The sequence below is a fragment of the Pelophylax lessonae genome (genome assembly GCF_965119305.1).
Source record: "Pelophylax lessonae genome assembly, chromosome: 3".
NCBI classification, from domain to species: domain Eukaryota; kingdom Metazoa; phylum Chordata; class Amphibia; order Anura; family Ranidae; genus Pelophylax; species Pelophylax lessonae.
Window position 1 is genome coordinate 495,098,546 of NC_138770.1, and position 14,295 is coordinate 495,112,840.

The following is a 14,295-nucleotide window of genomic DNA, read 5'->3' on the forward strand; positions in this document are numbered from 1 at the left end:
AACCATACCTTGAACATGGCCAAAGTATAAGTTCGGCAGAGCATATACAGCACCTGATTTTTAATACATCTTGGCAGGTACATAGTGCCATTCATCACTGCATAGAATACCACCATCCAGGGTTACTCTCCCCCCTGAAGAAGGAGTAATTGTATAACTCCGAAACTAGTCGGGATCTGAGTCTCCTCCCTGAATTGGTGTGGTTATTTCTAATTGCACATGTGATGTATATTACTCTACTTGCCTTTTATATCTTATTGTTATATTGTTTTTTCTAATAAAATATTACATTTTTCAAAATTTGTGTATTCATGAGTGCCTTAAAAGTCCCACCAATAGGGGATTTCTTTTTTTGAGATTACATATTGGGATGTGGCACCACCAATAGTACCCAACACAGGTATCCCTTTTTTGACCTATTACTACTAAAGCGCCTACTCACCTGGCCCATATTCCTCCGGAACTTTTTTGGAGGCCGTATATAGAGAAGAGCGGCAACTAGCTCACTACCCCCCTCAATACAGCTTGGAGAGGGCAGTCAGGTGCTACCTATCCCTATAACCCTAAAGAACTGTGAAATTGTGTATCTGTGTGGCAAAAGAGGGGTGAAGGGTTTGTCCTCTTCCATCATAAGGCGGTCTTCTTCTTCTATTAGTACTGTTACACCTACCTGGGCGAGCTCCTCTGTCTTGTCATGCTCTCTTGGTAATAAGAGACCTGCCAAGCTAAAAAGACATTCCCCATTAATGGGCACAAAGAACGGGCAATGTATGACTATTATGTTAACCTTTAAAAATATTTTCACCTCACAGAATTATCGCTGTAAAAGAGTTACCTAAAAAGTGGTCTGTTCTAGTAGTAGACCCTGCCATCTCAGTGTAACACATCTTTCAGTGCATATACAAGGTGTTTCTTCATTTAAGGATTTTGCTGACAAAAGCTGGGAGTTGGCTGAAGAAAAAAAAAAAAAAAAACAAGCTCCTGGCTTCTAATGCTCCCATGGGCCTGTTGTAAACCGTTCAGACCAGGGATATGCAATGATTTGGGTATCATGCTTGTGGCTATCAGAGTCTTGCTATGCCTAATGGGACCTGTAGTCCTGCAACATCTGGAGGGCCACAGTTTGTATAGCCCTGCTCTAGACATACATGTAATATGTCTAGAGAAAAGAAAAGCAGTTAAAGGAATGTCCAAAGTATTATTAAAGAGGGTACAAATACCTTTATTTCATTTCATACAGAAAAAATATTACTTATATTAATTTAGTTTACAGTTCAATTGACAGTTGAATAGTTTGACAGTTCAGTAACATGATTGCTAGTACATGATTGGTTCAATAAAGTTAGCTTCATCTTATTTACAAAGCGCAGCAAATTAATTGATAAAATAGCTTCTATTCCTTTAGTAAATTAACGCAATAGTCTGTTCTGAATTAGGTTACTCCAGGCACGGATCTTTCATCCTCAGCAGAAGAGAACTTAAATGTAGGTTTTCTGCCCAGTGCAGTTGGACACTCATAAGTAACCTCTGAAACCACAGCAAAAAAAAAAAAAAAAAGTTATGATGCGACAAGAAAACAAATAAAGTAAAGTAAACTATGTTAAGGGCAATAGTCAGTATTGCGTTATGCTATAGATGTATGTGTATTCAAATGCAGTAAATGCTGATCATAATGATGTACCATGGTTAGGCTTAAAAGACAGTTGTAATTAGCCTGGTGCCAAAAACTGGATTCTCATATGTGATAAAATATTTGCTCAGAACAAAACTTGGAGAGAGCCTTACATTCCCTTATGGAGAGGTCAGATAACTGAGAAATATGCACCCAAATGTCTAGATATACAATTACCTTTCCTGTTGGTTACAAAAACTGAAATATTAAAAAACACAGTTTTAATCCTATACCTGGTGATTCAATCCCTTTTGTGAAAGCGGCCATACATAAAGGACATTGCAAGCCAGAGGTTAGCTGCATGTATCCAATGCTCCCTCCAGGAGCATTGTATATTCAGTAAAGCATGCTTGTTATTCTCACTGTGGAACCTAAGGTGTTAATCTCCACATTGTGTAAAAAGGCTTTTTAATCCTTTCTTCTCTGATCCTCTCTTTTTACTGTCCCCAATCCATCTCTAGACAGTACAGAGCCTTGGAGACACTTTAGCAATACACACCAAACTGAGCATGTGCAGAGAGTTTTTTTTTTGGGAGGGGCATGTGATCAGCACAGAGCCAATCAGCACAGTCCAGAGAGGGCCAGGGGTCATGCAGCCTCATAGGACAGTCAGAGTAGAATAAAAACACCTTCTACAAGCTTTAGCCAGTGCTCCGTCGGACAATGATAGAAGTCACAAGCCTGCTATATACTGCTGAGGAGAGAAGGTATTTAGCAGTTTATATTTACTAAAATAATTGCATTTCCATGTTCTGTGTTCTGCTGGAGACCAGATATAGTGAATGCAGGGTCCAAGGTTTACCAACACTTCAAGCTTTAAAGAAATACAAAAACCAAAAACCCATGACCAAGTTGAACAGTGAACCTGAAAAACATTTATGCAGGGTTTGCAGTTAATTCTACTAGTTTTGGCTTGCCTGAAAAACTTCTTGAAGGATTACCACTTCATTTAAAAGACTTTCCAAATGTTTTCTCTCTGAAGCAAATGCCTTTATTTCTATATCACGGATTTTGTGGTTCGTTTTTTCTGAATATCCTAACTTTTGAAAAAGATTTTTCTGTTTGATCTGAATTTCTAGATACAAAATGCAAAAACAAAGATTATTAATGTAATACTTCTGCATGAGTCATGAGACAGAGACATTTGAAATACAATAAAGAGTAAAAAAAAAAATCTTATTGAAATAGTATTAAAAACACAAAACCAAAAATGTACTATATTGCAGCTTACGAATTGTGGTGACTTTTTATTCCTGCCCCTAAATGCTCTTCCACGTTGGCTTATGTGCCCATGCACACATAGGCCTTTACAATCATTGAGAGACCGAGGTGTTTAGGGGCAGAAATCTGAATGCACCAAAATCGGGTTTAGCAGAGGCTAGGTGCATTTAGCACTTGAGTGTTCTTTAATTTCAAGGGCTAGAATACAATACTATTCTGGCCATTGAAATGAATAGACGCCCAAATACTTGACACAACTGAATGCGTAAAAAAAGTCTAAATACATTTAAAACCATAGATTCCTGAGCGTTTTTAATGCCATTTTCTTCTGTCAGGAGAAAAGCGTTGAGATAAGCATAGTATGCATGAGGTCCAAGATGTGGTGGCTGTATCAGTTTTCTTTTCTTAGGCCCTTTATCCCTCTGTTTTCGCCAGGTGATCTGGCCAGCAACAAACCTCCTGTATCAGAGTGTCCCCACTCTAGATGAAGGAGCACAGGGGGCACAGCAGACAGCAGTATTGTTAGTCTGGGGAGAGGGGAGTGTTAGATGTATTAGCAGATTTAAATGGACTAACAGATTGAAGCCAAACTCCAGCTAAGCAGTAACAGCAAACTGTTTTTTTTTTTCTTTTTGGGATAAAAGTTTTACACAAATAAATAAAAGATCGTTGTAAGCATCCCTGCTAGTGGTTAGTGGTTTTTCTCATCCCTATAACTGATACATTCTGCTGGAGAGCTTATTCTTTTCAAAAACAACAAACTTACTGGCTGGATCACAATATAAAAATAGAAGAAAGCAAGCCTAAAAAGGAAAATGAATGCAGCCATCATATCTAAGCTACAGTAAGCTTTCAAACTAAATGGAATTGTTATTAGGAATAGGCTGGGGGGTGGGGGAATGGGAGGCAGGAGTATTTTTGGTCTGCCTAATGGTCACCCACATAAGTAAAATGGGATGATGTATACAAATACAGCAATTAGTTGTAGGGGTGTGTGGCCTGAAGCAGTATGAGCAGACGCACTTCTCCAAGCTCCTGCTGAGAATCCAGCATCAACCCTTCCCCCAACTCTTATCCTGCAATGCACCGACCCGGCTTGTTAGTTCCTAGACTCACCTGGATCAAATTCTGCTGCCCATCATCTGCATGATGACTCATAAGGGCAGGGAAGAAGGTGTGGCATAGTCACCGTAGGAATCCCAAGATGGTGCCCAACTGCCTCGACCACAGTGGACCCCATGGGAAGCAGGGAAGGCCAAGGAGTCTGTAAGTAAGCCCGGTAATTTGGCCAAGCCGCCTGGGAAGGAGCCACCCAGAGATAACGGAATTTTTGTAAAATCTTACCTGTAAAATTCCTTTCTCTGAGTCCTCCGACAGTCGCCGCCTCTTCATATTCGTCACATATGGGGTATTAGACTTTGCTCCGAAGGAGTAGCTAGGCAACAGAATATGTTAACATTAAAGCTTTTAACATATCCCACCCTCAAGGGGTGGTCCCCTCAGTCAATACCCTCCTACTTCCTGCAACCATATCTCAGTTTTAGTGGAATAGCAGTAGAGTAAACAACCAAAACCCCAAAAGAGGGGCGGGGGCGGCGACTGTCTGAGGACTCAGAGAAAGGAATTTTACAGGTAAGATTTTACAAAAATTCAGTTTTCTCTTACGTCCTCCGACAGTCGCCGCCTCTTCATATTCGTCACATATGGGGACGTCCCAAAGCAGTGCAAACATGAGGGGTGGGAAACGCATCCGCGCCGAAAAGGCAACGCAGTCTCCGCATCAAAGAAAGGAACCTTACCAAAGGAAGGAAACCAGCTGGGCAACAGAAAAAAACAAGTGCTCAACAGGAGCAACAACCCAGGAAAAGACAAAAAACCAGGGGATATAAAACTTATCCCAACAGCCAGAGGTCCCCAACAAGGGACCCTAGGGAATTGCCGCACTAAGAACCTTGCGGCCAAAGGAAGCATCCGCCGATGCCTGAACATCTACTTTGTAGAATCTTGTGAACGTGTGTACGGTCGACCAGGTCGCCGCCTTACACACCTGGGCTACAGAAGCCCCATGACGACAGGCCCAAGACGTACTCAAAGATCTAGTAGAGTGCGCCTTCACAGGCACAGGGGGAACCTTCCCCTGCAAAGCATAGGCCTGTTCAATGGTCTGCCTGATCCATTTGGCGATGGTAGAGGCCGAAGCCGCCATGCCCTTCCGAGGACCCTCCGGAAGAACAAACAAGGAGTCCGTCTTTCGAAAAGACTCAGTCGATTTAAGGTAAACCCTTATCGCCCGAACAACATCCAGAGAATGCAATCTCACCTCCTTTGGATGTTTAGGCTTCGCGCACAGCGAAGGTAAGACAATATCCTCATTAAGATGGAATTCCGAAACTCGTTTCAGAAGAAAAGAAGGATTAGGTCGCAAGACCACCTTATCCAAATGAACAACCAGGTACGGAGACTTGCAGGACAAAGCTGCCAGCTTCGACACTCTGCGAGCCGAAGTGATCGCCACCAAAAAGGCGACCTTTTTGGACAACATAGACAACGAGATCTCCCTGATCTGTTCAAAAGGAGCACGTTGCAACACAGACAGAACGAGATTCAAGTCCCAAGGGGGCAAAGGATCCCTCCTAGGAGGAACCAGATGCCGCACACCCTGAACAAAAGTGCCAACCAAGGAGTTGGAAGCCACGGGACGTTGAAACAGAACGGCCAGTGCAGACACCTGACCCTTTATCGTAGCCAGCGCCAAACGCTGATCAACACCCGTTTGAAGGAAAGACAGCACACGGGAAACCGAGTACGTGCAGGGTGAAAACCCCCTGGACTCACACCAGGCAAAATAGGCCTTCCAAGTACGGTAATAAACCTTCCCCGAGGAAGACTTCCTCGCGTTGATCAAAGTATGAACGACCTCTGGAGAGAGACCCCTCTCCTTCAGGACCTCGGTCTCAACAGCCAGGCCGTCAAAGCCAGCGACTGTAAAGCAGGATGGTATATCGGTCCTTGAGACAGTAGATCGTCTCGAAGAGGCAGACGCCACGGGGCGTCGACCGCCAGATTCACGAGGTCTGCGTACCAGGACCGGCGAGGCCAGTCCGGTGCCACAAGAATCACCGTGCTGCGTTCCGAGTGTAACCTGCGAAGGAACCTGGACAGCAACTGAATCGGTGGAAACGCGTACATCAGCCTGTACTGATGCCACGGGGCCACTAACGCGTCCGACGCGTCTGCCCGAGGGTCGCGCGTCCTTGCCACGAACCTTTTCACCTTGTTGTTGAGACGAGACGCGAACAGGTCCACATCTGGAAGACCCCACTTCGCGCACAACATCTGGAAGACAGCCGGGTTGGAGAGACCATTCCCCCTGATCCAGGGTCTGGCGACTCAGATAGTCCGCCTGCCAGTTCTCCACCCCCGGAATGTGAACCGCCGTTATCGCCGGGACATGAGTCTCGGCCCAAGACAGAATGTCGGCCACTTCTCGAGCCGCTCGGGCACTCCTGGTGCCCCCTTGGTGGTTGATGTAGGCCACCGCCGTGGCATTGTCCGTCTGCACCCGAACCGGGCAGCCCTGCAGCCGGTCCGTCCAGCGATGAAGACAGAGACTTATCGCACGCAATTCCAGAATGTTGATCGGAAGGGAAGACTCCCCCTCCGACCAAGTTCCCTGGGCGGATAGAACGCCCAGAACACCACCCCAGCCCGACAGGCTGGCATCCGTGGTGATCACCGTCCACGAGACAGGACGAAACGACTTGCCCCCGGACACCATCGGGGACTGGAGCCACCACAGAAGGTTTCTTCTGGTGCGATGACACAACGAGATTTGAAGATCCAGAGATTGAGGTCGCCCGTCCCACCTGGACAGGATCTCCGCTTGGAGACCCCACGTGTGAAACTGGGCGAAGGGAATCGCCTCGAAGGCCGAGACCATCAATCCCAGACATCTCATGCACGTCCGCAGAGACGAGTGCGGAACGTCCCTGAGGGACCTGACTTCCTCCTGAAGAGTTCTGAGTTTGTCTTCCGGCAGGAAGACCTTCGCCTGCACCGAGTCCAGAATCATTCCCAGGTAGGGAAGACGAACCGACGGACTCAGTGTCGACTTTGGAAAATTTATCGTCCAACCAAACTCCTGCAGAGTTTGCATCGTGACAGACAGGTCCTTCTCCAGACCCTGGCTGGTCGCAGACCGAACCAGAATGTCGTCCAGATACCCCAGGACAGAAATGCCCTGGGCCCTCAATAATGCCAGAACCGGTGCAAGCACCTTGGTGAAGACCCGCGGAGCCGAGGCGAGACCAAAAGGCAACGCCACGAACTGGTAGTGATCCTCCGCAATGGCAAATCGAAGGAACCTCTGGTGACCCTCGAAAATGGGGATGTGAAGATACGCATCCTTCAAATCGATGGAGGCCATGAATTCCCCCGGAACCAGGGCAGCCACCACCGACCGCAGGGATTCCATGCGGAACTTGCGAACCCGCACAGAGCGGTTCAGAGCCTTCAAGTCCAGAATTGGACGAACCTTGCCCTCCTTTCTGGGCACGGTGAACAGATTGGAATAAAACCCCCGAAATCTGTCCCGATGAGGCACCGGAACCACCACTCCCTGAGCCCTCAGGTCCCGCACCGCCAGGTGCAGGTCCCGCAAACGCTCTGGAGACAGTTGAAGATTTGAGGGAAAAAATCTGCTCTCCGGCCGAGAGAGAAACTCGATCTTGTAACCAGATCGAACGATCTCCTGAACCCATCTGTCCCGCACACGGGCCAACCAGGGTCGAAGAAAACCGAGCAAGCGTCCCCCCACCCCAAAACTGGGTGAGGGCGCCCCTTCAGGCCGAACTGTTATGGGCTGCAGATCCGGATTGGCCGGACTTCTGTTTCCCAGACCAGGGCTTCTTCTGAGAGCCTTGACCTTTGAACGGCTTGCCCTTGTAGTGCGGCCGAAAGGCACGAAAGGACCCCTGAGGGGGCCGAAAATTAGCATGCTTCTTCCCAGAAGCCCCCTTAGCCTTGGGGAAATGGGGCAAGAGTGCTCTTACCCTCGGTGATCCCCTTAATCAACACATCCAAGGACTCCCCAAAAAGGCGAGACCCATCATAAGGCAGATTGGCTAAGGTCTTACGTGAAGATTGGTCCACCGACCAACATTTTAACCAAACCAGGCGGCGAGACAACACCGCCACGCTGTGCACACGTGCAGCCAATGGAACCAGGTCCAGGTCCGCATCACACAGATACATGACACCCTGGTGGATTTGATCCACCCTATCCAGGGTCGCCGGCGAGGCCGAGGCGGCCACTAGGACGCGCCTAAGCATCTGCGTCCAACTTGCGATCGCCTGGGCCGCCATGAGAGAAGCAAACAGAGCTTTAAGCATAGAACCCGTAACAGAATAAGTATGACGAGCAAGAGACTCCAATCTCCTATCCGTGGCATCACGGAACACAGGGGAATCCTCTACAGGAATCGCAGTGGCCTTGTTTAAAACCGCAATTGCGTGATCCACTGGGGGAGGCACACACCACCTTTCATCAGTGGAAGGCGAGAAAGGATAACGCAGCTTGAACCTACTTGGTACAGCAAAAGGTTTGCGCAGATTGCGCCATTGATCCTTAACAGCGCGCTGAAAATCATCATTGCAGGGAAAAACCTGCGGCGTCCTGCGTTTTCTCTGCGTCCCATAGGCCGCCAAGGCAGCGGGGGGACACACTTCATCCTGCAAACGCAGCGTTTGCTTTATGGAAGCAATCAATTCATCCATGATTGCAAGCTCTTCAGGCGAGCCAGGGGGAGAATTATCAACCCCCTCAACTTCAGCCTCCACCTCGGACCCCACTAGATCTAGGGAGGAGCGGGACCCCGATAAGGAGGCCCCCGCCATAACAACCCCATCACCTTCACCCTCAGAATCAGAGGAAAGAGCAATTCTGGGTCTTTTAGTAGATTGAGCAGCCACCAGCATCTGCACCTGAGCAGCAAGGCCAGCCACAATAGTGGCTAAATCCCCCCCTGGGGGGGAAACAGCGGTCCCCTGGCTTTCCACCAAGGCGGTAGGAAATTTGCCCTCCTGAGAATCCATTGCCCCTGTAATGCCAGACAATAAAGGGTTAACTGCCCCTTTAAGCAAGCGCGGCAAGCGCAGCCCACCGCACCACACTCAAGCACAATGAGACCCCCACAGGGAATATGTAAACTGAACACAGGCAATGGATAGCAAGAACAGAAGGATAAAACCTGAGGAGACCCTCGCCGCTGCTGCTGCCTCGATCGGTGTTCCTGGAAAGAGGAAGTGATGCTGCCAGGGCGCTCTATGAAAGCCTATGGAGGCTACAAGAAAATGGCCGCCAGGCATGTAAAACATGCGGCCGGAGCGAGTGTAGGCAAAATGGCGCCGTTTGGCGCCGAAACCGCCGCTCCACAGTGCAGTAATGCACACGTGACATCCCTGTATAGGAATACATGTCAGATCGCCGCAGCGATCGCTGTATATGCCCAAACATGCCAAAAAAAACATGCCCCACAGCACACAGCTTCTCACACTGACCAGACTGACACACACAGTGTCACACAGCTCCCCCCCCCCGCTTTGCAGCCCACAGCATGCAGCCGAGAGATAGGGAGACAAGCAGTGTGAATAGAGGCAGGTTACACAGTCCCAGACTGACACCCCCCCCAGACAGACAGGTCCCCACATAAATACAATTACCTCTCAATGGCGTGGGGGACCCGCACAGGCGAACAAGCCGCTGCACATGAGGCAGGGAGAGTCGCAATTCAAGACGCACAAAATGGGGGTTAAGAAACCGCACAGCGTCCAGTGAGGTAGCCACCTCACCAATCATCCCTGCACCGAACAGGGATGGGTCGTTCACTGTGCCAGGAGCGTTACCTGGCTGAACGCTCGATGGCAGGCTGGGAAGCCACTGACCCACGACCTGCGACCAGGGGGGATCAGCCCGAGACCCAGCCCGCATGATCCTCTTCAGAAGAACTAACTAACGCTGACAAAAATAACAGCTAAGTAAAAGGTAGAGAGAAAACTCAAACAAAATTTCAAAAAGAAGAAAGAGTCTGGGGCAGAAAGCCCCAGCACAGGAAAAGCCAGCCACTCCTGACAAGCTAGACATTAAAAAACTGAGATATGGTTGCAGGAAGTAGGAGGGTATTGACTGAGGGGACCACCCCTTGAGGGTGGGATATGTTAAAAGCTTTAATGTTAACATATTCTGTTGCCTAGCTACTCCTTCGGAGCAAAGTCTAATACCCCATATGTGACGAATATGAAGAGGCGGCGACTGTCGGAGGACGTAAGAGAAATGTTGTTTTGTGTGCACAAACTAACTGGTTCCAACAGTCATTCTGCTCCTGATGAACATGCTCTCTTCCACCATTAGAGCAGGAGGTGGCAGCCATGTTTGACAGTGCACAGCTCTACGTGGCAATACAGGCTTCCACTGCTGATGAAACTGCACAGCCCACTTGAAGTGAAATTTTGCAGACAATTCACAAATGCAGTCTCTGTTGATGACCTTTAGTAGCGCTTCAGGGGACTGAGAGAAGAGGTCTCCCTTCTCCAACAGGACCTTCAGAAAATCAGGGAGCGACCCACTTCCATAGAGAGAACCTGGAAGACCAGCTACCCCCTCTTGCACGGGATGCCAGGGCAGCAGCTCAACTGGTTATCTTTGCAAACAACTGGACAGATGACATTGGAAATAATTTACGCCGCAACAATGTCCACATAGTGGGCTACCAGGGAATGTGGAAGGCCGGGACTCCATCAACTTCGTAGAGCACTGGCTGTTGTAGGCGTTTGGCAAGGAGACATTGACCCCCCTTTTTGCCGTGGAACACACACATCACAAGCCCACCGTACCCACCAGGGATAAAGCAAACATCCAATACAACAGCACAAAATTTTCTTTCTATCCTGACTTATCTGCAGAAGTTCAGTGAAAACACATAAAATTTGCTGATGTAAAAAAAAAAAAAAACACATGCAGCTGCTACAGTTAACATATGCCATGCTATCTCCAACCAGCTTATGGGTGACCGCTAGGGGTCAAACCCACTTTTTTGAAACTGCTCCAGAGGCTGCCACTTGGCTCGATCAGAATGAGCAGTCTTCATCATTGCCAAGCTGAGGGGGAAGAGGACTCACTTTCCTTTACAAGCCTTGCTATGGGTAGTGGGGTGTCCTTACTTTGGCCTCTAAGCTCCTTACTTTTTGAGGGATAACTAGTCACTCTGAACAGCGAGATAGGTCTCTACTTATTACCTAATCTACAGCAGTATTGATTAACAGTCAGCATGGAGTTTTCTCATTTAGTTTTCCTGCATTACCTCAAGCCCTTGTTCCTATGGCATGATATGTTGTGCATGGTTGGCACTTGACACCTTTCCAGGGAATGCAGCCTGTGAATGATGATGGCGGTTGCCCTCCAATGCTGAAACTAATTGCTATCCCTTCTCCCGAGTTCAGGGTTGCATTTGAAGTTAGTGATGCGCACTTGCACACAATTGTCTATTACCTGCCTTGTGACCTCCTCCAATCTACTCCATTGCGCAATGCCTCTTGCTTTATTCCAAGACTTTGAATGTCACCGGACTCCTGCTCTAACTTCTCTGAGCCTCCAGACTGTCCATACAAGGCTTTGACCACTGGATACAGTTAGCTGGCTCCTTTTGCTGCATTATTACAGATTAATCTACTATGGCTGATATGGGGCGTGATGGTGACTTTGTGGGGTACCGTCTCAGACAAATAATAATGGTATAATACCACTTCAGTAAAAATATAAAATCTTTTATTTTATTGACATATCACAGGGGTACAAAAATAAAAAAAAAAAGAGAAGAAGACAAGAGAACAATACATATACCATTAGGTTAACTATGCATCAAATAGACAGTTATCAGCAAGTTGTAGGACCTCTTATATCATGTACTGTATGTTGACAATCACCATGGAATAACATGGGGGCCAGAGAAAGCTGATGTGACCCTGTATAATTCCTTAGGTGCGCAACTAACCCATATTTTTATATATGCCTATAGGTTTTTGTACCTGCCACAGTACTGTATATGCTATCTTTTGGCAGTCCATGCCAGCCCGCTAGGGGGACGTGGTTTGCTATCGGGCCCTTCTGTCGGTTCTGTGCTCCAAATCGGCAGCCTTTCAGGTGGGAGCATCCTTGCACTTTCTTGGCATCCATATCCTTATGGTTTATGATTTGATATATTTGCAAATACAATGAAGTCGATATACATATGTAACGGGGTGTCATGGGGGTCCGTATTCTTGTGGTTCCCCTCCTTGGCACTCTGCATATAACAAATGGATATGTTGTCATGAAAAAATATGTAAGTATATGATCAAAATGTACTGTTTTTAATGTATGGTGTGTTTAGGATCATTATCCATTTGTAGAAGCCATCCTTTCTTTAACTTCAGCTTTTTCACAGATGGCATCAAGTTAACATCCAAAATTTGCTGAAATTTTATTGAATCCATTTTTCCCTTCTACTCGTGAGATGTTCCCTGTGCCACTGGCTGCAATACAACCCCAAAGCATGATTGATCTACCCCCATGCTTAACAGTTGGACAGAGGTTCTTTTCATTAAATTCTGTGCCCCTTCATCTCCAAACGTACCTTTGCTCATTCAAAAAGTTCAATTTTAACCTGATCGGTCTACAGAACTTGTTTCCAAAATGCATCAGGCTTGTCTATATGTTCATTTGCAAAGTTCAAACGCTGATTTTTGTGGTGAGGACGTAGAAGAGGTTTTCTTCTGATGACTCTTCCATGAAGACCATATTTGTACAAGTATCTCTTTATAGTGGAATAGCGTACCACAACTCCAGTGTCTGCCAGATCTTTCTGGAGGGATCGTGCAGTCAAACGTGGGTTTTGAAAGGTTTTTCTCACAATCCTGCGAGCTGTCCTGTCGGATATTTTTCTTGGTCTTCCAGATCTTGCTTTAACTTCCACTGTTCCTGATGACTGCCATTTCTTAATTACATTCCGAACAGAGGATATTGACATCTGAAAACGCTTTGCTATCTACTTATAGCCTTCTCCAGCTTTGTGAGCGTCAACTATTTTCATTTTCAGTTTTCTCGACAACGGCTTAGAAGATCCCATGGTGCTGATTGTTGGGGCAAAGTCAGATGAGTCTGGGCATTTAAAACCTTTGAGATTGACATCACCTGATATTCCCAGATGATGATTGAGAACAATCCATGACACTGGCAGGTCTCAGCCTTGCAAAGGGGGCAGTGCATGCTATAAACTCTGCAGGGTGCCCAAACTTTTGCAGATGCCATTTTTTTGTTTTCTGTAATTTTGAAAGTGTCAATGATGGAAATAAAATCTAACTTTTGTTGACATATTATAAGAATGTCTAATCTGTAATTTGATGCCTTTGAGATTTTTTCCTTCTTTCCTTGGCTTCTTTATGCACATTAATACGATTTTTTTTTACCTGGGGTGCCCAAACTTGCGCTCCTCACTGTACTATTAAGGAGGGGGAGAAAACTGGCCGCCTGCTTGCTAAAAATGCTAGATCTCAGCAGTCCTCCCCAACCATAGGGGCCATCGGCTCCTCCGCGGGCCATATTGTCAATAATCCAGATTAGATCACTGCTGAGCTGGTTAATTTTTATGCTACATTTTGTAGTGTGCAGAGCTGCTTCTCACCAGGGGCCTTGGTCAACTATATTTCTCTCCCCACTCTATCCTTGGCCTCGCGTAGTAAACTGGGTCATCTGCTTACACTAGAGGAACTGCAGAGGGCAACCAGTTCCTTCCCCACCTACAAAGCGCCTAGGGATGATTGAATCACTAAGGAAGTGTATAACCGTGAAGAGGAGCTTTTACTACGACAAAAAGTATTTAATGCCCCTTATGCTGCTCAATGATTCCCTGCCTCAATGTCACAAGTTAATGTGGTCCTGCTCCCTAAGTCGGGCAAGGACCAGGTTGATCCAGGCTCCTATCGGCTAATTTCTTTACTGCAGAGCAATGTTTAAATTAGGTTATAGTGTCAATTATACACTCGGATCAGGCAAGCTTAAGGTCACAAAAATCCGCGGTTACTAATCGTTGACACTTGACGCTAACAAAGCTTTTGACATCATTGATTGGCAAGATTTGTGGACTGTGCTGGCTAGATTAGAATATGGGGATAGATTTTTTTCCTTGATCTGTTAACTATATATAGTTTACTGCAAGAAGCCATCAGGATGTCTGATAGTGTGTCTAACATGTTTGCCCTAAGTAGCGGGACCCGACAGGGCTGTCCCTAGTCCCTGTTACTTTTTGCCATCGCCAATGAACTAGCTGCAATGATCTGCTCTAACCCGCAAAAAAAATGCTTCCCTCCCC

At 46.8% G+C, this 14,295-nt stretch overlaps 1 protein-coding gene across 1 annotated transcript in view; it reads right to left on the reverse strand.

Annotated features, from left to right (window-relative positions):
* Window positions 1-1,399: 1,399 nt before the first annotated feature.
* Window positions 1,400-14,295, reverse strand: part of LOC309551209 (centromere protein H-like) — a gene marked incomplete at its 5' end in the record, with an annotated part of 207,307 nt that continues 194,411 nt past the window's right edge. The window contains 2 exons of the mRNA XM_082251707.1: window positions 1,400-1,527; window positions 2,590-2,747. Of these exons, the coding sequence (XP_082107833.1) occupies window positions 1,438-1,527; window positions 2,590-2,747 (248 nt within the window). The 3' untranslated portion in view covers window positions 1,400-1,437. The remainder of the gene's footprint in view (window positions 1,528-2,589; window positions 2,748-14,295) is intronic.